The sequence below is a fragment of the Mirounga leonina genome, unplaced genomic scaffold (genome assembly GCF_011800145.1).
Source record: "Mirounga leonina isolate KUSES-001 unplaced genomic scaffold, KU_Mleo_1.0 Mir_177, whole genome shotgun sequence".
NCBI lineage: Eukaryota > Metazoa > Chordata > Mammalia > Carnivora > Phocidae > Mirounga > Mirounga leonina.
Window position 1 is genome coordinate 3,251,422 of NW_023270459.1, and position 20,980 is coordinate 3,272,401.

A 20,980-nucleotide genomic window follows, 5' to 3' on the forward strand; every position below is an offset into this window, starting at 1 on the left:
GAGCCCTTTCCCAGGCAATTTCTTAATTTTTTTTTAAGATTTTATTTACTTGACAGAGAGAATGTGAGAGAAGGAACACAAGCAGGGGGAGTGGGAGAGGGAGAAAGCAGGCTTCACCCAGAGCAGGGAACCTGATGCAGGGCTCAATCCCAGGACCCTGAGATCATGACCTGAGGCGAAGGCAGACGCTTAACGACTGAGCCACCCAGGCGCCCCTCCCAGGCAATTTCTGTTGCCTGCTTTTTTCAGTGTATGGATTTCCCTCTCCTGTTTCTTTTCCTGTTGTAATTTTTTGTTAAAAACTGAACACTGGCTCCGGCCGGTGCTTTGCCCCGGCGCCGCAGTGCGCTGGGCCAACCGCCCCTAGGAGCGCCCAGCCGAACGCCCTGGGAGCCGGTGGGCAGCGGCCCTCGCTGGGGACCCTCCAGCGGGCCCAGGGGGACAAAAGTGGCTCTAAATCCAGCACAGGCACATTGAAGCGAGTTAAAGGACTTAATATGAAGCACAGAAGCAGATAGTGCCAAATAGCAAACTGTAGTTGGTACACATTTAGTGAGTGGGGCAGCATTTCCTTCTCCCACTGCTGCTGAGATGGCGGAAATTAGTCGAATTCAGTATGAAATGGAATACACCGAAGGTATTAGTCAGCAAATGAGGGTCCCGGAGAAATTAAAGGTAGCACCACCAAATGCTGACTTGGAACAAGGATTCCAAGAAGGAGTTCCAAACGCTAGTGTCATTATGCAGGTTCCAGAGAGGATTGTTGTAGCAGGAAATAATGAAGACATTCCATTTTCAAGACCAGCAGATCTTGACCTTATTCAGTCAACTCCCTTTAAACCTCTGGCACTAAAAACACCACCTCGTGTACTTACACTAAGTGAAAGACCACTAGATTTTCTGGATTTAGAAAGACCTCCTCCAACCCCTCAAAATGAAGAAATCCGTGCAGTTGGCAGGCTAAAAAGAGCGCTCTATGAGTGAAAATGCTGTTCGCCAAAACGGACAGCTGGTCAGAGCTGACTCCATACCTGTGTTGCGTGGTGGGTCTGCTGCCGCCACTTCTAATCCTCATCATGACAACGTCAGGCATGGCATGTCACATATAGATACAACAATTGAAGGAACTTCAGACGACATGACTGTTGTAGATGCAGCTTCGTTAAGACGACAGATAATCAAACTAAATAGACGTCTACAACTTCTAGAAGAGGAGAACAAAGAGCGTGCTAAAAGAGAAATGGTCATGTATTCAATTACTGTAGCGTTCTGGCTGCTTAATAGCTGGCTCTGGTTTCGCCGCTAGAGGTAACCTCAGCTCTCAAAAATATCGTCTCAACAGCTGGAAATATAAAGAATTTGCAAACTTAAAAAAAATAAAAATAAAATAAAAACTGAACACTTACCTTATATATTGTAACAATTCTGGATACTGATTCCCATCCCTCCTTTTCTAAGAGTTGTTCTTATTTTTGTTTATTCATGCATTTGTTTAGTGACTTGCATGTTATTTTAGTGAAATCTGTTTCCCCTATAGTGTGACACTTTTGGGGTCACATCTCAGAAGCTATATAGCCTTGGGCATTTGCAAAGTCACTCTAGGATGATGGTGGTGTTAGAAGGGCTCTCTTTGTCCATTTCCTCTACCTCTTTTTTAAGTTGTCTGTCTTGTTTGGTATCAGATCTATTGATTGCCAGCCGATTGCTCTATTGTTTTTGACAATGCCTGGAGCATAAATTGCTCCACTTTATGATCTCATTGAATTCAGGCAGGGGTAGTTTTTGAGGCCAGTCTTTGAGGTTTCTTCGGACTTCTTTCTCTTTAGTTGTCTTTTTTCCTGATTCTTGTTAGTGAATTGGGCTATGCTTTACCTTGTTATTCTTAACTAAAAGAAGCTTCCTGGCTCCTCTTAATTGCTTACCACCAAATCTTTTATTTTGGAGTGTGTCCTTAATCTTGAACTTTGCCCACTGTTTCAAATAAGTTCATTTCATTTTGGGAGAGCTTTTGCATTCTTTCTGCTTATGAGCTGCCTCTCTCCCTGGATAAAATCTCTGAGCCACGACTCTGGGCTCTTAGTGAGATGGCAACCTCCGGTCTTCTTGACTTGCCTGTTTTGGTGTAGAACCTCTGTCCTGAAAATGAACTGAGATAAGGACAAATATTCCAGTATTTTTGGCCTGCCACTCCTTTGGTAAAGCCTCCATTCTAGAGGAAAGGAGCCACTGACCTCTTGGCCACAAGCATTAAAAACTTAGCCTCTCTAACTTGGAGTTGAATAGAATGAGAATGCTGAGCTTTTGTCCTTCCCAAGAAGATACCATATCCATAGATTGGTAGCTGAGGAGAGAAAGAGCCCTGTCTTCTTAGCCATACCCACCCAGATGGAACTTCTCTCAAGCTGAGCTAGAGTGAGGAGAGGGAAGGAGCAGATGTGACAAATGCCACAGACTGCCACAGTTTTTACCAAGTTTTAGTAGATTTTCTTGAATAAATAGTTCTTCATTGCTTTATGCCCTTAGGGTAATTTCCAGAGACTGAAAATTTAAAAACAAAAAACAAAAAAAAATATTCACCAGTTATGCCTGTTTTACTGGGAAACATCCATAGAGTACCTCATACTGCTATCCCAAAGTAGAATTCCTCTCAAAACTTGACACTCTATCTTTTACTACACGTTTGTTTTATATCCCAGTTTGAATTATTAAATTTTATTATTTTTCTTGATTTAGGCTTGACAAGTATTTGATTTATTAAAATGATCAAGATATCTGTTTTTGGAGATTCATATCTATATAAATGTATATATTTATAACTTTAATATATTAAAGTATATAATATAAAATTATAAAATTATAATTACAATAAATTATAACATAAGTTATTTTATAACTATAAATATTTATATTTATAACTTTTTTAAGTGTAAATTTAATTTGTTTTTACATTTACCAACTCATACATACCAGGTAATTTGCTCCAAAGTTATTTTAATGATTATTCCCTCACTCTTTACCTAAAATCTTTTTATTTTATTTTATTTTATTTATTTATTTGACAGAGAGGTAGCGAGAGCAGGAACACAAGCAGGGGGAGTGGGAGAGGGAGAAGCAGGCTTCCCACGGAGCAGGGAGCCCGATGCAGGACTTGATCCCAGGACCCTGGGATCATGACCTGAGTCGAAGGCAGACGCTTAATGACTGAGCCACCCAGGCACCCCTCTTTACCTAAAATTTTAATTATTGGTTTTTGTAAGTTTATTTGGCTAATTTGGCTAATACAATATTGGGTAATGACAGAAAAAATACTTTATGTCTGCTTTTGCTCATAGATTAATTAGTGAAACCATTGCACCAGATGCTAGTTTTCTACATCCGGTTTTGTCTTCAATCTTCCCTACTGCTCACTCAGTCTGACTTCTGTCTGCTTCTCCAAATCAGGATGATGTCCCATCATCATTGGCCTTTGATTTTTTTTTTTTTTGGTGGGGGGGTCATGGTATTTGTCCTGTAGTTTCCCATCATTGGTGATTTCATATGCTTTCAACCTCAGCAAGAGAGGTTTCAAATGCACAAGTGTGTCCAGTTGTCTGTCTTGAATCAGGGGATATTTGTGGGATTCTGAGACTCCTCTTGCTGAGTTGGAGAAAAAGTGTAGTGACACTGCTTGGGCTGCAATCCAGCTCTACCACATACGAAGCTTTATGACCCTGGAAGAGTTATTCTTAACCCTGGTTTCCTTACTTTTCATTTTTACTTATTTATTTACTTACTTTTAAAGTTTTTTTTTTTAAGCTATTTATTTATTTGAGAGAGAGAGACAGCACAAGCAGGAAGGGCAGAAGAGGGAGAGAGAGAATCTTAAGCAGTTCCTTTGGCCAATGCGGGGCTTGATCCCAGGACCCCAGTCTCATGACCTGATCTGAAACCAAGAGTCGGATGCTCTACTGACTGTGTCACCCAGGCACTCCTTAAAGATTTTATTTTTAAGTAGTCTCTACACCCATTGTGTAGTGAACTTACAATCCTAAAATCAAGAGTCACATGCTCTACTGACTGAGCCAGCCAGGTGCCCCTCCTTACTTTTTAAATGGATAATAGTAGCCACTGCATAACCTTACCAGGTTATTTTAGAAGTTAATATATCTAAAGAAATTATTAAAGTACCTGGTGTATAACTACTCAATAGATGACAGTAATGATAATGTTGATGGTAGTAATGATCATAGATCATAGAGACAGTATCTCAGAAACACTAATTGCAGGGGTGCCTGGGTGGCTCAGTCAGTTAAGGTCTGACTTTGGCTGAGGTCATGATCCCAGGGTCTTGGGATAGAGCCCTGTGTCAGGCTCCCCGCTCAGCGGGAAGTCTGCTTGTCCCTCTGCCCCTCCTCCAGCTCATGCGCACACACACTCTCTCTCAAATAAATAAATACAATCTTAAAAAAAAAAAAAAGGAGCACTAATTGCAATCCAGCCTTTGGTGATTTTCATTTGTATTTCCCATTTTGTCTATCTCATTTGTACTATTTCTTTTTTTTTTTTTTAAGATTTTATTTATTTATTTGACAGCGAGAGAGAGAGCACAAGTAGGCAGAACGGCAGGCAGAGGGAGAGGGAGAAGCAGGCTCCACTGAGCAGGGAGCCTGATGTGGGACTCGATCCCAGGACCCTGGGATCATGACCTGAGCCGAAGGCAGCCGCTTAACCAACTGAACCACCCAGGCGCCCCTCTTTTTTTTTTTTTTTTTACGATTTTATTTATTTATTTGACAGAGAGAGACACAGTGAGAGAACGAACACAAGCAGGGGGAGTGGGAAAGGGAGAAGCAGGCTTTCCCTGGAGCAGGGATCGAGCAGGCTCGATCCCAGAACCCGGGATCATGGCCTGAGCTGAAGGCAGACGCTTAATGACTGAGCCACCCAGGTGCCCCTCGTGTGTACTATTTCTTGAATAAATTCTCCCGAATGTGGGATATATGGGTGCTTTTTTTTTTTTTTTTTAAGATTTTATTTATTCATGAGAGACAGAGAGAGAGAGAGAAGCAGAGGGAGAAGCAGGCTCCCAAGGAGCAGGGAGCCCGATGCGGGACTCGATCCCAGGACCCCGGGATCATGACCTGAGCTGAAGGCAGACGCTTAACCATCTGAGCCACCCAGGCGCCCATATGGGTGCTTTTTTATCTTAGCGCCTTTACGGATAAAGATTTTTTCCTTACTTCCTTATTTGAATATTGAAGTTTTTAAGTGGGGAGGAAGAGTTAGATATATGTGATCAAGTAACATTCTTTTCCAGCAATTTGTCATTAGTTTCTTGGCTTCTGTTACATTGCTGTCATGGTTTTAATTTTCATCCTCTAATTGTAAATAAAACAAACAAGAAACAAAAACCTGAGTCCCTTTCTTTGATGCCTAACTGTTGATTCTGTCCTTGGGCCTTTACCCACTATGTATGTTCTCTACAACTATTCCTATCCTTCAGCCATGGATTCAGATCTCAATTTTAGGTTGATGGCTAATTCTCATTTTTCTTCATACCTCAAACTGCATAGTGGACACTTCCATCTAGAAGTTCTATAGAAATTTCAAATTTTGCGGGGTGCCTGGGTGGCTCAGTCGTTAAGCGTCTGCCTTCGGCTCAGGTCATGATCCCAGGGTCCTGGGATCGAGCCCCACATCGGGCTCCTTCCTCGGTGGGGAGTCTGCTTCTTCCTCTCCCTCTGCCTGCCACTCTGCCTACCTGTGCTCTCTCTCTCTCTGTCAAATAAATAAATAAAATCTTTAAAAAAAAAAAAAGAAATTTCAAATTTTGCACATTCAAATTTTTATACCTCTCCTCATTCCTCCTGCCTTATTTCTCTTCCTTCTCCACTTTCTCCATGTTCCCTTTCTCACTAGGTCACACAGTCACTGGGACAGGTTCTGAGACAGTTACCTGTGAGTCATGTCTAACTCTTTCAATTCTGTCACAGACCAGTACAAATCAGTGACCACTATCTTCAGTTTCCTGCATAAAGATGATGAATGCTTAAGTTGATTATTAACTCAATAATCGACATCTCACAGGATATTTCTATGATGGTTTGTTTTCCCTCACAATGTAATATAAGATTAGGTAAATATGAAGACTTGATATACAGTTTGTAGTGAACTCTGATCCCTGAATTCACGATGTACATGAGTTCTTACATATTTTGGCCACTGCATTGAAGTTTCATGACTTCATACTAATTAGGATTGGTTTTTACAGGAAACAGTGACATTTAAGGATGTTGCTGTGGACCTCACCCAGGAGGAATGGCAGCAAATGAAACCTGCTCAGAGGAACTTGTACCGGGATGTGATGCTAGAGAACTACAGCAACCTAGTCACAGTGGGTAAGGCTAGATTTGCAATTTTTCATGGAATTCCTTTCCATTTTTGAAGTGTATGAGGACTTTAACTTGCCAGATGAATTTAGTCTGCCTTGTCTTCACATGATTGTATGTACTCATCTTCAGGGTAAAGCCTGATTCCTTTGTCTCACTTTAGAAATTCCTTTGTCCTCATCCTTCATAGGCCCTCAAGCCCCTAAGACTCAGCCCAAGGTGTGGATGGTGGTATCCAGCATTAACATCCAAGTCCTTTGCTGTTTCCTGTAATAGGTTATCAAGTCACCAAACCAGATGTGATCTTCAAGTTGGAGCAGGAAGAGGAGCCATGGGTGGTAGAGGAAGAAATGCTTGGGAGGCACTGTCCAGGTGAATAAGTAAAAAGGCAGCTCTGAATGAGAGAGCCACATGACAGTTGTTCATGTGGTTGATACCATTTCACATTTTCCAAGATTTTCTTAAAAGCCCTAGTGTTCTAGGGTGACAAATAGTATGAATGGATTGGATTACTTTGACATTTCCAGATACTATCTTCTTCCTTTTCCAAATTTTAGAGGGCTGGTAGTTCCATCAGATTTCAGGATGCCAACCTTCTCTAATTCATTTATGGCCTCAGTTTCAGGATTATTGTCCCTCTCTATGATCTTTAAGCTCTCTTTTTCCTTAGTATTCATAGTTTTAGTTCTAATTCCTTATGTATTCAGCATTTCATGGATGTGTAGTATTTTAAAAGTATATTTGTTTCACACTTAGATTCCTTTCAATTTCTTTCCATTTTGAAAAGCTAGACAGGGCGCCTGGGTGGCTCAGTTGGTTAAGCGACTGCCTTCGGCTCAGGTCATGATCCTGGAGTCCCGGGATCGAGTCCTGCATCGGGCTCCCTGCTTGGCAGGGAGTCTGCTTCTCCCTCTGACCCTCCTCCCTCTCATGCTGTCTGTCTCTCATTCTCTCTCTCTCTCAAATAAATAAATAAAATCTTTAAAAAAAAAAAAGAAAAGCTATAGACATATATTCTATAACAGTACTCACAAGTCCCATTTTACTTCACAACCCTCACAATCCCATGTAGCTTTAAGTTTCCGCCTTAGAAATTGGTGCCCTATTCCTACTTATTCCCACCTCCCATTATGCTAATTTTTTAAAAATGTAAATATGCACACTTCAGTGCGCCTGGGTGACTCAGTCCATTAAGCATCCGGTTGTTCTTAATTTTGGCTCTGGTCATGATCTCAGAGTCATGAGATCGAGCCCTAGGTTGGGCTCCACGCTGGGTATGGAGACTGCTTGGGATTCTCTCTCTCCCTCTCCCTCTGCTCCTCCCCCACCTGCTTGCTGTCTCTCTCTAAAATATATATGTATTTCAATATATATATTGCTCTCTCTCAAAAAAATATATATATACACTTGGTTAAAGAACATAAATAATCCAAAAGATACATTGAAAAGTAAGTCTCCCTCTTATCCTTAACACAGAGTCCCTTTCTTTCCCAGTTGCATACATTCTTTCTCAGAGTTGTGCTGGCTCTTCTTGATTATTATTTTACCATATGAATGTTAGATACAACTCTCTATTTCCAGAGAAAAACCTATTGGACTTTTTATTGGGAATGTATTAGGTATATAAGTCAACTTTTGGAGATTTGACATCTTTAGAATGTTGAGATTTTCTATTAAAGAACATGTTCTGTCTTTGTTCAGATCTACTTTGTATCCTTCATAAATGCTTTCCAAGTTTTCCCTTTATAGCTTTTGTATATTTCTTAAGTTTATACCAAAGTGTTAGATAAGAGAAAAAAATAAGTACTGTACTTTCTGTCTGTGCTTTCAGCACTGTGCTTTCTGTCATTGGAAAGGAATCTATAAACTCATCTTTAAGATAAAATTGTATCCCTGAAAAACACAAGAGAATCAACTGAAAAAGTATAACAAACAGTAAAAGAATCCAGTGAGATGGTAGAATATCAAATTAACAAATAAAAATCAATAGCTTTCATATATACTTCAACAACCAAGTAGAAGGTGTGAAGGAAAGAAAACCACATTTATATTTCTAACAATAAAGATAAAATACTATTTTGGGCATGAGCATATAACAGTATACAAAACAAAGTCCTGTCCTCATGGAACTTATAATTTATTGGGAACTAGAGTCCTTGAGTTTTTGCCCATAAGAAAATATCTTTTTTTCTTACCCTTTATTATTTGGCTGTGTATAAAATTCTTGAGTCATACTTTTTTTCCTAGATAGTTTTTTGTTTGTTTGTTTGTTTTGTAGACAGTTCTCTGAAGACTTTAAATAATCCTCTACTATCTCCTGGCTTTGAATATTGCTAGGAGACATCTGAAGTCTGATTGGTTCCCCTCATAGGTGACTTGATTTGTTTGCCTTGGATGCCCATAGGTTTCTTTTTCTTTTTTTTTTATTTTTAAGATTTTATTATTTATTTGACAGAGAGAGACACAGCGAGAGAGGGAACACAAGCAGGGGGAGTGGGAGAGGGAGAAGCAGGCTTCCCGCCAAGCAGGGAGCCCGATGCGGGGCTCGATCCCAGGACCCTGGAATCATGACCCGAGCCGAAGGCAGATGCTCAATGACTGAGCCCCCCAGGCGCTCCAGGTTTCTTTTTCTTTAAAGCTTTAGAACTTTTGGGCGCCTGGGTGGCTCAGTTGGTTAAGTGACTGCCTTTGGCTCAGGTCATGATCCTGGAGTCCCGGGATCGAGTCCCGCATCGGGCTCCCTGCTCAGCGAAGACGCCTGCTTCTCCCTCTGACCCTCTCCCCTCTCATGTACTCTCTCTCATTCTCGCTCTCTCAAATAAATAAATAAATCTTTAAAAAAAAAAAAAAAAGCTTTAGAACTTTTGAGGCCTATTAATCAATCACTGTCGGTTTTTCATTTCAACTTGTATATTCATGTTTTTTTGTTCTAATTAGCATTATCGCATATTGCTGATGCAGGTTCCTTTTACAATCACCATTACTCATCTTTAAGTGAGGTTATTTCTTGCTGGACCAATTATTTACAGAAGAGTGTTGAAGGTTGTCCGGAAAAATGCTCTGAGTGAATGGGAAACCCTTATCACTCATATCAGCTTCCTTTATCATTCAGGGTTTTGTATTGAGAGTTGGTTTGCCCTTTAGTTCTTCCAAATCAGAGATTATCAGTTGCATGCTTCCTCTAGCGTGCAGTATCCCTTCTACTCTCCTATGTCAACAGACTGCTTATATAAGAATAATGGCTGTTTGCATCTTCTTATTTAGTCCTGTCTTCCCTACCATTTGATAGGGCCAGATGAAGACCATTATGTTCCTGCCACCAGTTTCAACACATCTGGATCACACTGTTGCAAAAAATAATTAGTTCATTCTGCACACAGAGTGTGCCTTCTATTCAGAGGAACTCTGTTCACTGTGCTGTCTGAGATAAGAAAGAACAGCCACTATCTCCAAGTTTCTTTCCTACCTAGTCCAATCTATCCTCTGGTCTTTATTTTCTGGAATTGGAGTTTAGCTTCCTTTTAGTTTCACTGAAGATGTATTTTCTTTTTGTTTTCTTCTTCACTTTTACAGAAAGAGGACAGGACACAGAGATGTTTAATTCGACCATTTTGAAACAGGAAGTTCTCTATGCTATATTTGATCCCATGGATCACCCTTTTTGGAAATGTCTTTCCTTTTGCTCTTCTCTAAAAGATTCTGATATCCCCTCAGTTCCTGTTTATTGTCTATTTCCTGTTCCTTTAGGAAATGTCTTATATATGACTTCTTCTTTCAGCCCTTACTGGGCATTATCCAGAGCCATTCTAAATTACATATAGATCCTTTTTCCTTTATGTACCTTCATGACATAGGTGTGTTCATGCCTTTAAATCAGTATTTAACTACAGAAATGGCAACATTTAATGTCTCCAATATTTGGAAACTCTTCTCATCTTTGCCTTTAATTATGAGGGTTCTTACCTATTGTGGTTCTGTTATTTAACTTGGAGTTCGATTTCTTTTTTTTTTTCTTTTAAAGATTTTATTTATTTATTTGACAGAGAGAGTGAGAGAGAGAGCACAAGAGGGGGGAGTGGGAGAGGGAGAAGCAGACTCCCTGCCGAGCAGGTAGCCCAATGCGGGACTCGATCCTGGGACTCCAGGATCATGACCTGAGCCGAAGGCAGTCGCTTAACCAACTGAGCCACCCAGGCGCCCTGGAGTTCGATTTCTTATAAACAGTCCCCAACACTTCTAGCCATTATAGATCTCCCCTCATCTTTGAGCTAACTTTCTAGTTTATGTTTACCAGAGTGATATGAAGTCTTAAAACATACTGCTTATATGTGTTTTCATACTTGATTTCTGAGGCTTAATCCACCAAAAGAAAGACTATCTTATTCGTCATGTAATGATTCATGAATTGATTGATGTAGAGCTATATTGGGAGAGATGCTTCTTATTGCTTTTGTTGTTTTAAAATATTTATTTGGGGTGCCTGGGTGGCTCAGTTGGTTGAGTGTCCGACTTGATTTCAGCTCAGGTCATGATCTCAGGGTCATGAGATGGAGCCCTGCATTGAGCTGCTTGGGCTCTGCACTGGGCGTGGAGCCCGCTTAACATTCTCTCTCTCTCCCTCTCCTCCTCCACCCCCACTCGCACGCGCGACTCTCTCTCTCTAAAAAAAATAAATAAAAATGAGAAAAAGATAATATTAAAAAAAGCAAAACATAAAAGTTTTGAGAGGAAAATTACCATGACATGTTCATGGGGTAAAATTTGAAGCATAGCTTGATTGGAAAAGGGGAGACCTTAAAGGATTATGAAATAGAGGATGGGTTATCTAGTGTAGAGTCAGAGAAGTCTGAACTTTGCCAACCTTCATGCCCTCTTTTGTATTTTTAAAACTTTGTTGGTAATTTAGTTCAATTTTTTCCCTTTTTAATTTTTTTAAAAGATTTTTTTCCCTTTTTTAATCACTGAACTATAGCTATAGTTTTGCTTTATGTATGGTGGCAGGTTACAACAGTAGTTTATAGGCTGGGACTTAGAAGATAACTGAATATAAAGATTAAAAAATGTCTAATTATCTGAATTTTAAGTTACCCACAGTTGAACCTAGCGAAACCATTATAGAGCTAATAATGTAGGAAAGAATAGTATCATTTTGCGTAACAGTATGTCAGCCATGAAGAAAGAACAAAAGCAAAACACAACAGGATTTGCTGGTAAGGACAGTTTCAGCATGGAAAAATGAACATAGGATAAAATGATAGTACCTGCTATTAGAACAATGCAGTGAATCAGATCTTGAACAAAGATGACTTGCCTTGTGATCTTTTCATTGGATACTTACTTATATGCCTTGTTCTTTAAGCACATAAGAGAATGACTTGCAATTAGATGGAAAGTTGAAGCTGTTGCCATTGTTACTACCAATTTGGGGCTGGATTTAGTTTGGACAGCCTAAGCTTCAAGTGTTTTTATACAGAAATAAGGGAATTAAAACTTATGAAAATTAATTTGCCTTTCGTCTGCAGAATAGACAAGAGCTAAACTTCCTAGGATCATATAGCAGTTAATCTAGGCAAAAGTAGTAAGAATTGGGTTATAATTTGCTTCTATAACCTAATGTTACTGTTATCATTTTCCTTTTATAGTATTTCTTTCCTTTTTAATATATATTTTTAATTTTTCTCAAATACATGTACTTCTTTTTAAAAAACATAGAAATACAAGGCTTATGACAGTCCCTTCTTCTAACCTCACATTTTACTTCATTTAGGCAATTATTTTCATTTCAACTTACTTAGCTATTTCTTTTAGTATTGATCTTTATTTCTAAATAAATACTTTAAAAATTTTTATTATAGGGGTGCCTGGGTGGCTCAGTCGTTAAGCGTCTGCCTTCGGCTCAGGTCATGATCCCAGGGTCCTGGGATCAAGCCCCACACTGGGCTCCCTGCTTGGTGGGAAGCCTGCTTCTCCCTCTCCCACTCCCCCTGCTTGTGTTCCCTCTCTCGCTGTGTCTCTGTCTGTCACATAAATAAATAAAATCTTTAAAAAAAATAAAATAAAAAATTTTATTACAGTCATTTTCAAACATACAAAAATAGAGTATAAGGAATCCTCATTGTATTTATTACTTAACTTCAACAGTGATCAACATTTTGCCAGACTTGTTTATCTGTCTGCCCCAGTTTTGTTTTGGTTTTGTTTGCTGAACTCTTTTACATTTCACCTTTGAATACCATTGTATATATCTCTAACAGGTGAAATTATTTAAATAACCACATATTATTATCACACCTAATAACATTAATTGTAATTTCGTACTATCATCTGATATTTAGTCTCTGTTCCTATTTCCTCAGTTGTCTCAAGAATATATTTTTATGGTTGGTTTATTTGAATCAGGATCTAAATAAAGATTAGCACATTGCATTTGGTTGACATATCTCTTAGGTCTGCTTTAATTCTTAAGAGTTTCTCCCCCTGCCCTTCCCACCCAACCCATTTTTTCCCCACACATTTTATTTGTGTAGAATCCAGGTCATTTGTCTTTTAGAACAAGGGTCAGCAATTTTTCTCTTTAGAAGGCCAGATAATAAATAGGCTTTGTGGGCTGGATAAAGTCTCTGTCTCATATTCTATCTCTCAACAACCCTTTAAAAATGTAAAAAAACATTCTTAGCTCACAGGCTGCACAGAAACAGGTTATCACTATTTTTTGCCAACCCCTGCTCTAGAATGTCCCACATATTGGATTTGGCAGTTTGCTTCCTCATGGTGTTTTACATACTCCTTTATTCCATTTTTCCTATAATCTGGCCTTATTGTATTCAAGTTCAGTTCTTTAGCAAGGATACTTCATTGATGGAGCTGTGTGCATCGTATTGCATCTTATCAGATTGGTTTATCCCACGTTTATATTAAGATTGATGAGTAGAGGGGCACCTGGGTGGCTCAGTCAATAAAGCGTCTGACTGTTGATTTCAGCTCAGGTCATGATATCATGGTCGTAGGATTGAGCCCCACATGGGGCTCCACACTCAGCATGGAGTCTGTTTGAGATTCTCTCTCTCCTCTCCCTCTGCCCCCCCCCCTGCTCTCACTCTTTCTCTCTCAAAATAAATAAATAAAATCTTTAAAAAATTAGTGAATAGATTCATGTGTTGTGATTCAGAATCCATCTGTTTTAAAGATTCATATTAACTTTTCACTAAGGCTTTTAACAGCCATTGATAATCTTTGGCTAGATCCATTCTTTTATTAGAGGTTTCTTCTGCTTTTATTAGCTGAAATTCTCCCATAAATAAGAACTCAAGGGGCGCCTGGCTGGCTCCATCAGTGGAGTGTGCAACTCTTGATTTTGGGGTTGTGAGTTCGAGTCCCACATTGGATGTAGAGATAACTTAAAAAAAAACAAGAACAACTCTGTCAATAACTGTTTGATTACCCTGAAATATAGTTTTTACAGGGCAGGAAAGAGAAATACTTGACTCCTTTCCTTCAAAAACTTTTTTTTTAAAGTAGTCTCCATGCTCAGCATGGACCCCAACATTAGGCTTGAACTCAGAACCCTGAGATCAAGACCTGAGCTGAGACCAAGAGTCAGATGCTTAACTGACAGAGCCACCTAGGCGCCCCCCTTCAAAAACTTTGAGAATAATGATTGGTGTCCTAGCATTCTCTAGTTTGCCAAGTTAAATCATTATAAATTTATGTAATGAGCATCAAAATAAATAACATATTATTCAGTGTATATAAATGATATATATGGAAAACATTTAAAAATGTTTATATATTTACAAAATATATAAATTATGTTTCTTTTTTTTTTTTTTTTTAAAGATTTTATTTATGGGTGCCTGGGTGGCTCAGTTGGTTAAGTGACTGCCTTCGGCTCAGGTCATGATCCTGGAGTCCCTGGATCGAGTCCCGCATCGGGCTCCCTGCTCAGCAGGGAGTCTGCTTCTCCCTCTGACCCTCCCCCCTCTCATGTGCTCTCTCTCTCTCATTCTCTCTCTCTCAAATAAATAAAATCTTTAAAAAAAAAAGATTCTATTTATTTATTGGACAGGGAGAGACACAGCGAGAGAGGGAACACAAGCGGGGGAGTGGGAGAGGGAGAAGCAGGCTTCCCGCCGAGCAGGGAGCCTGATGCAGGGCTCGATCCCAGGACTCTGGGATCATGACCTGAGCTGAAGGCAGACACTTAACAACTGAGCCACCCAGGTGCCCTATAAATTATGTTTTAAATATATTTTATATGTGTTATTTATTAATAAGCCCATATTATTAACAAATTTAATGCTCAAATTGTCATATCACTAGCCAGAGGATTCTTTGGCTAATTTTATAAATTTCCTGCTCCAGACATAAAATAGCTACTTTTCTAAAACCCCTGCTTCCTTTAGTGGGAAATGATTTGGAGACCACAATGTGGGCACAATAGTTGCTCATTAGTACTAGGTTGTCATTGCTTATAGAGCTTGTAAGTGGACAAGGCTAGAAAAATGCACTTTTTAGAAAGAAAAAAATGTACATATTTATACTCATACATCCAATTCAAATTAAAGAGTGTAGGGTTATTCTTACCTTTTTTGTTTTGTTTTTGTGTCTTTTATACTGAAAATCTCAGCTCCTTTTTGCATTAAAATATTTATTTGCTTAATCCATATATATTTCTCAACTTTGGCATTGCTGACATTTTGGGCCAGATAATTCTTTGCTGTAGGGGACTATCCTGTGCATTGTAGGATGTTTATGTAGGGTGTAGAATGTTTAGCAGCCTCTGTGGCCTCTATCTATTCGGTGCTGGGAGCACCAATCCCCTTTCTCCCCACTTGCATGGGGATAAAACTGATAGCTAAACTGATAGCTCTCTCCCCCTCCCTCCCTCTCTCTCTCTCTCTCTCTATATATATATATTAGTTCCAAACAACAATACCAATATTACTAATAATGAAAAAGACTACTGGGGTGCCCGCGTGGCACAGTCGGTTAAGCAGCCCACTCTTGGTTTCAGCTCAGGTGGTGATCTCAGGGTTGTGAGATGGAACCCTATGTGGGCTCCGCACTCAGCGTAGAGTCTGCTTGAGATTCTCTCTCCCTCTCCCTTTGCCCTCCCCTGTGCACGTGAGTGAGCGCTCTCTCTCTAAAATAAATAAATAAATCTTAAAACAAAAACAAAAAAAAAAAAGAAAAGAAAAGGACTACCGAATGTAGTTTAAGATTTCTTTGGTTGTTTTTTTTTCTCCCTTAGGGTATAGTCAGACTACGGTGTTTAAAGTCACTTGAAGTGATTATGGCCCTAACTTCATATATAGATTTACTCTTTTCCATTTGTTTTCAATTTTTAAGAGCTATTTTGGCTTTTTTCCTCCTCTTTTGATTTAACTTTTTTTGTTGTTATGTAAAACATTTACATGATTCCAATGTCAAAACTATAAAACAAGTCAGCAATGTCATGCTTCCATTCAGGATATATAAATGGAAAAAGTCAATGTGCAGAGCAGCATTTAGAATATGCGACCTTTTTTATAAAGAGTGGGAGAGGCATATGTGTATGGATATATATATGGCATATGTATATGTACATATGTAAATATGTATATATTTAATATATGTATTTTAAAAGAATATAAGAATAACCCCCAAATTAATGAAAATGCTTACCTGTCAGGCAGTAGAGGAGGAATCAGTGTTTCAGGGATAGGATGGAAGCTAGTCTTCTCTGAATATGCTGTTATTTGGTAATTTCTAATTATTATCAACTTGATATTAATAAAAGATGAGGTTTAGTACTCTTACACCACCACCACCACCACTTCCCCTTTCCTTTTTTCTGGATATAGCTGTATCACAGTTTTGTTTTGTTTTGTTTTTAAAGATTTTATTTATTTATTTGAGACAGAGAGAATGAGAGACAGAGAGCATGAGAGTGGGGAGGGTCAAAGGGAGAAGCAGACTCCCCGCTGAGCAGGGAGCCTGATGCGGGACTCGATCCCGGGACTCCAGGATCATGACCTGAGCCGAAGGCAGTTGCTTAACCGACTGAGCCACCCAGGCGCCCTGTATCACAGTTTTTGGCTAAATTGCTTTTCACTGCTTACTTTGTTCTTTTAGTTGATATACTGTTATACTGAGCCAAGAAATGACTATTAATTATATATCCTTACATAGATTTTTGTCATTCCTGGAGTTACTACTTGCCTAATTTTTCTGTTTGCTTTGTTTTCTATATATTTTTAATTGTAATGAGACTTTCAAATCTTTGTTTAAATAGGGAATTCATCAGTGTCACTAATTTTCCTTATTTTGGTGCATGAAAGGATAAAAAAGAAATTCTAAACATCTAACAAATTTTTGGTGCTTTTTGAATAGAACCTAGGAGTTTTTTGTTGAGTTGCAAATGCCAGTTCTAGAATTCTAGTTCTGTGGGTCTTTTGTTTTTAATCTTCTCAACTCCTACCTGGAGGTAAATGCCAGCTTTCATGGGGCAAGCAACAGAAAGGGATTGGAAATCTTACCATTCAATATCGACAAGTTTACATAATTCCTAGGTTTTTAGTATGAGGCTTCCTTTACATAAGCTTCATTTGTTCCTAAGTCTAGAGGCTATATAGTTCATTTTTCTCTAGAGAGTAAGCTTTCTTTTTCCTGCTCAGGTTGTGGATACATGGCCACTTCCTGTGTGGGTTGTGTGGGGGGTGGGGAGGTATTGGTGAAGATGCAGTTACAGAGAAAAGAGCTTATTAGCAGCTAATTTAAGAAGGAAGGAATTTATATGAAGGTATTAAATGTCCTAGAGAACCTTTGGGAGGACTGAAGGACCAACTATAGGATAAGCTTTTAGGAATGAATCTCAACGTCATATCAGAGAAGTCAACTGCTAAGTGAGTTCCTTTTCCCACTATGATCAAGAAATTGCTTCTGATGGGGCACCTGGCTGGCTCAGTTGGTGGAGCATGCAACTTTTGATCTCAGGGTTGTGAGTTCAAGCCCCGCGTTGGGAGTAGAGCTTACTTTAAAAAAAAAAAAAAAAAATGGGCACCTGGGTGGCTCAGTCAGTTATGCATCTGCCTTAGGTTCAGGTCATGATCTCAGGGTCCTGGAATCGAGTCCTACATCAGGCTCCCTGCTCAGCAGGGAGTCTGCTTCTCTCTCTACTGGCCCCCACCCCCTGCTTGTGCTCTTTCTCTCTCTCAAATAAATAAATAAAATCTTAAAAAAAAAAAAAAAGAAATGGTTTCTGATTGAACCAGGGAAATGCCTCTATAACCATGAGCTTCAGAACCTTACCACTTCTGTTGTAGTATTTAGGTAAAATGCCTGTTTTATTTCTAATTTTAATTCATTTCTGAATTAAAATGTTGTATGATTAATCTAAATCACATCCAGAGCCCTACATGCAAGTGTGTCCAGGAAATACAGTTATAACTCACTCTTTGCAGGATGGAAAAACATAGGATGAGGTTGGAAACATGTTACTTAAGCAAATCCATAATACTTGCCTCAGGGAGTGTAAGTGTTCCCTATTCAGACTTTAAATTAATCCTCTTCAGACATCTCTCTACCTTTTAAGTCCCGAATTCTCTAATTTGTTAGCTTTTCCAGTGTTTTGTGGCTAAATCACTTTGTTGCTTGACATTTGTATCTTTGCAGTACTTTTAACTTCTTAGCTCTGCCATTAGTTAACAGTTCCCTATATGCCTTTCATCTCCCTTCTTTTGTTGAAATCTCTTGTTTACCCTTCTTTACACTCTTATTCCTTTGTTCTTGTGGATTTGACCTTTTATTTTTTTACTGTCATTTTAATGGAATTTTAGGGAGGAGAAGAAATAAACATATACATTCAATCCACTGTGTTTAACCACAAATGTTAATTTTATCCTCTGGTCATTTTGACTCCCTATCCAGTCATTTGTATCGTCACCCTTTCATCTTAATTATTCTGTTCATGTTACTGATTTCTGCATTGTATATGCATACTTTTAAAAGCAGTCGAAGCTACTTAGGCCTATCAATGTCAGTTTTCTCTCCATAATATTTTATAGGAGTTAACCTCTTAAAACTTAGAAACTAGGGTAATTTGCAGTTTGGATTTTTTCATATTGGGAGACTAGAGTCAACATAAAAAATCAACTCCATAGGAGCAAATTTCTGAAATGTTATTAATAGTGTAGTAGCAGAAAAATTCAAAAGTAATAATTTTTGGTCCTCCATTTTAGAAGTTTGGGAAGTTGATGAACAGATCAAGAAGCAACAGGAAACACTTGTGAGGAAAGTCACATCCATCTCCAAGAAAACTCTGATTAAGGAAAATGTCATTGAATGTAAAAGAGTTACAAAAATATTTCCTTTGAGCTCAGATATTCTTACTTCAAGACAAAACTTCTTTGAATGTGACTCACTTGATAAGGGTTTGGAACATAATTTAGATTTACTTAGTTATGAGAAGAACTGTGTAAGAGAGAAAAACTATGAATATAGTAAGTACGGGAAGCCTTTTTACCATTGCTCATCCCATGTTCTAACCCCCTTTAAGTGTAATCAGTGTGGACAAGACTTCAGTCATAAATTTGACCTCATCAGACATGAGAGAATTCATGCTGGAGAGAAACCCTATGAATGTAAGGAATGTGGAAAAGCTTTCAGCAGGAAGGAAAATCTTATCACACATCAAAAAATTCATACTGGGGAAAAACCATATAAATGTAATGAATGTGGAAAAGCTTTCATTCAGATGTCAAACCTTATTAGACACCAGAGAATTCATACGGGGGAGAAACCTTATGCATGTAAGGATTGTTGGAAAGCCTTCAGTCAAAAATCAAATCTCATTGAACATGAGAGAATTCATACTGGAGAAAAACCCTATGAATGTAAAGAATGTGGAAAATCCTTCAGCCAGAAGCAAAACCTTATTGAGCATGAGAAAATTCATACTGGGGAGAAACCTTATGCATGTAATGAATGTGGTAGAGCCTTTTCTCGAATGTCATCTGTTACTCTACACATGAGAAGTCACACAGGGGAGAAACCCTATAAATGTAATAAATGTGGAAAAGCCTTCTCTCAATGCTCAGTGTTTATTATACATATGAGAAGTCATACAGGTGAGAAGCCCTATGTGTGTAGTGAATGTGGGAAAGCATTCTCTCAAAGTTCATCCCTTACTGTACATATGAGAAATCATACAGCTGAGAAACCCTATGAATGTAATGACTGTGGAAAAGCCTTCAGCAGGAAAGAAAATCTCATTACACATCAGAAAATTCATACTGGAGAGAAACCATATGAATGTAATGAATGTGGGAAAGCTTTTATTCAGATGTCAAACCTCATTAGACACCAGAGAATTCATACTGGTGAGAAACCTTATGCATGTACAGTATGTGGGAAAGCCTTTAGTCAGAAATCAAATCTCACCGAACATGAGAAAATTCATACTGGAGAGAAACCCTATCATTGTAATCAATGTGGAAAAGCTTTCAGTCAGAGACAAAATCTCCTTGAGCATGAAAAAATTCATACTGGAGAAAAACCATTTAAATGTAATGAATGTGGTAAAGCCTTCTCTCGAATCTCATCCCTTACTCTTCATGTGAGAAGTCATACAGGGGAGAAACCGTATGAATGTAATAAGTGTGGAAAGGCCTTCTCTCAATGCTCATTACTTATTATACATATGAGAAGTCATACTGGTGAGAAACCTTTTGAATGTAATGAATGTGGGAAAGCATTCTCTCAAAGAGCATCCCTTTCTATACATAAGAGAGGGCATACAGGTGAGAAACACCGAGTGTACTAAATGAGGGAAGGCCTTTTCTTAAATTCAACCCATGCTTTACTTTTGAAACATATTGGTGTAAATTTAAAAAAATGAACAATATCTTTATGGAAAAACTGTAAAGCTTCACTGAAGGGCATAAGACTTGAATAAATCGAGAGAAATATCATAAATGCAGATGGAAAAACCCAATATCATAAAAATGTCAATTCTCCCAGAATTAATCTATAGACCTAATATAGTTCCAAACATCTAATACGAATTTTCTAGGATCTTTACAAAATGATTCTAAAATTCATGTGAAATGGAAATACCTGGATTGCCGAGGCAATTTTGAAAAAGAAGAGAGAGGACACATCTTCTACCGTATACTACACAAAAGTTATGGTCATTAAATAGTATGTGGTATTGGAGCATGAATAGGTAAATAAACAGATATTACAGAATAGAATGCCTAGAAATAAATCAGTGAATATACGTGAATTTGGTATATATTAGACATGATATCATGAATCAGTAGAGAAGTGACAGCCAATGAAATTTGTTGGAGTATTTGGTTCTCCATAGTAGGGAAAAAATAACTACATGCAACCTTACAACATATAAAGAAACAGAATTCCAAAGGATTTGAACTGGAATGTGAAAAGCCAAACTGAAGTTCTGGGAAGGAAATACAGGATGTTGTATGACTTTGATGCAGGGAAGCATTTCTTAAAAGACAAAAGGACCCTGTAGTTCCATTTCTGTATATTCATTCTAAAGAAACTCACAAATACCCATAAGAAATATATATATGAATTGAAAACAAGCTAATTATTGATGGGGTAATGGG

The 20,980-nt window shown here is 38.5% G+C and overlaps 2 protein-coding genes across 12 annotated transcripts in view; both read left to right on the forward strand.

The window, feature by feature from the left end:
- ZNF568 (zinc finger protein 568) overlaps window positions 1-20,980 on the forward strand; it is an 88,960-nt gene that overhangs the window by 24,271 nt on the left and 43,709 nt on the right. For 10 of the 11 annotated variants that reach the window (XM_035023636.1, XM_035023635.1, XM_035023643.1 and 7 more), the window contains 2 exons: window positions 6,251-6,377; window positions 6,645-6,740. In XM_035023636.1, the coding sequence (XP_034879527.1) occupies window positions 6,251-6,377; window positions 6,645-6,740 (223 nt within the window). Of the gene's footprint in view, window positions 1-6,250; window positions 6,378-6,644; window positions 6,741-18,586; window positions 20,156-20,980 lie in introns of all 11 variants that reach the window. The other variant, XM_035023645.1, reaches the window with a different exon arrangement.
- Window positions 165-1,313, forward strand: LOC118022855 (mitochondrial fission factor-like). Its single transcript, XM_035023811.1, is given in 2 exon segments — window positions 165-965; window positions 967-1,313. Coding segments are annotated over 2 exon segments (714 nt in total). The 5' UTR covers window positions 165-591; the 3' UTR covers window positions 1,307-1,313.